Source organism: Egretta garzetta, unplaced genomic scaffold (assembly GCF_000687185.1).
Source record: "Egretta garzetta isolate BGI_Z169 unplaced genomic scaffold, ASM68718v1 scaffold1280, whole genome shotgun sequence".
Lineage (NCBI taxonomy): Eukaryota > Metazoa > Chordata > Aves > Pelecaniformes > Ardeidae > Egretta > Egretta garzetta.
In genome coordinates, this window is record NW_009258318.1 from 614 (window position 1) to 1,679 (window position 1,066).

General features: G+C 68.0%; 1 protein-coding gene across 1 annotated transcript in view; it reads right to left on the minus strand.

The window, feature by feature from the left end:
- LAMTOR1 (late endosomal/lysosomal adaptor, MAPK and MTOR activator 1) overlaps nucleotides 1-877 on the minus strand; it is a gene marked incomplete at both ends in the record, with an annotated part of 1,485 nt that extends 608 nt beyond the window's left edge. The window contains one exon of the mRNA XM_009639422.2: nucleotides 543-877. Coding sequence (XP_009637717.2) covers nucleotides 543-877 — 335 coding nt within the window. The remainder of the gene's footprint in view (nucleotides 1-542) is intronic.
- Between the last annotated feature and the right edge of the window lie 189 nt (nucleotides 878-1,066).

A 1,066-nucleotide genomic window follows, 5' to 3' on the forward strand; every position in this document is an offset into this window, starting at 1 on the left:
GGCCCGCAGCCTCCGGCGGCGCGGGCTGGCCCATGCCCCAGGGACCTCAGCACGCAGCTACTTGGGGAAGGATGCTCCGCTGTGCCGCGAGGGCTGCCAGGATCAAGCACTTGGCAGACGTCCCAAGAGCCCCAGCACCGGGCCCTGGGCTCAGAGAGGAGGAGCTGGGCTCTCACCCAGGTCCGTGCCACAGCCCAGCCCCATGCCCCCCACCTCCCCCCTGAGCAGAGCAGTGCATGGGGTGCTGTCACACCGCGGGACACATGCCAGTTGCCACCAGCCCCTCCGTGCCAGGCAGGGAAGCAACAGGGCCCACGAGCAACTCGAAGCCCCCTCCAAGGCAGGCTGGGCACTGCCCCCACCCCACATTGCCCCTGTGCACGCAGGGGCGTCCCCTGCCGGAGGGGGACACAGTGCTGGTGCCCCCCAGCCCCCCTCTCTGTGTCCCCACTCTGGAGCAGGAGCTCCCCATCCCCTCGCGGGGCCAGCTCCAGCCCCTGTTCCCAGCCAAGGGGTTGCGGTGGTTACGTCACGAGGCTCACATGGCCGTTTTGGCAAGGATGGAGGACAGCATGGCCTGCTCATCGGTGCGCGCCGACGGGAGGTTGTGGTAGCTCTGCTCCGCTCCGTTCAGCACCTTGTTGGGCGGGCTGGCTGCCGGCTCCAGCAGCCGCTTCGTCTCTTCTTCCTGGGGGGAGGGAAGAGGAGAATCAGCCCCAGCTCCCCCACACCAGCAGCTTCCACCCCACGGGATGGGGCAAGTCTCCCCTTCTGCCTGCCAGGCACTGCTGGGAGAGTTCCCAGTGTAACCCCAGCACTGCCCTGGCTCTGCCGAGGCAATAGCCGGGCTCCTCCTCCCCACTTCCTTTGCTTTTTGTCAGCAGAAGCCCCCACCGCCACGAAGGGAGCAAGTGCGGCTGAAACCGGGCAGCGTGTGGCAGCACGCCTGGAGCGAGCGCCCCACATCCCCACAGAGGATCCCCACCACCTGCTCGACACGCCAGCGCTGACCTGCCCCAACCCCTGGGGCCAACGAGGATGTGCCCATCCCATCCCAAACCTGCCT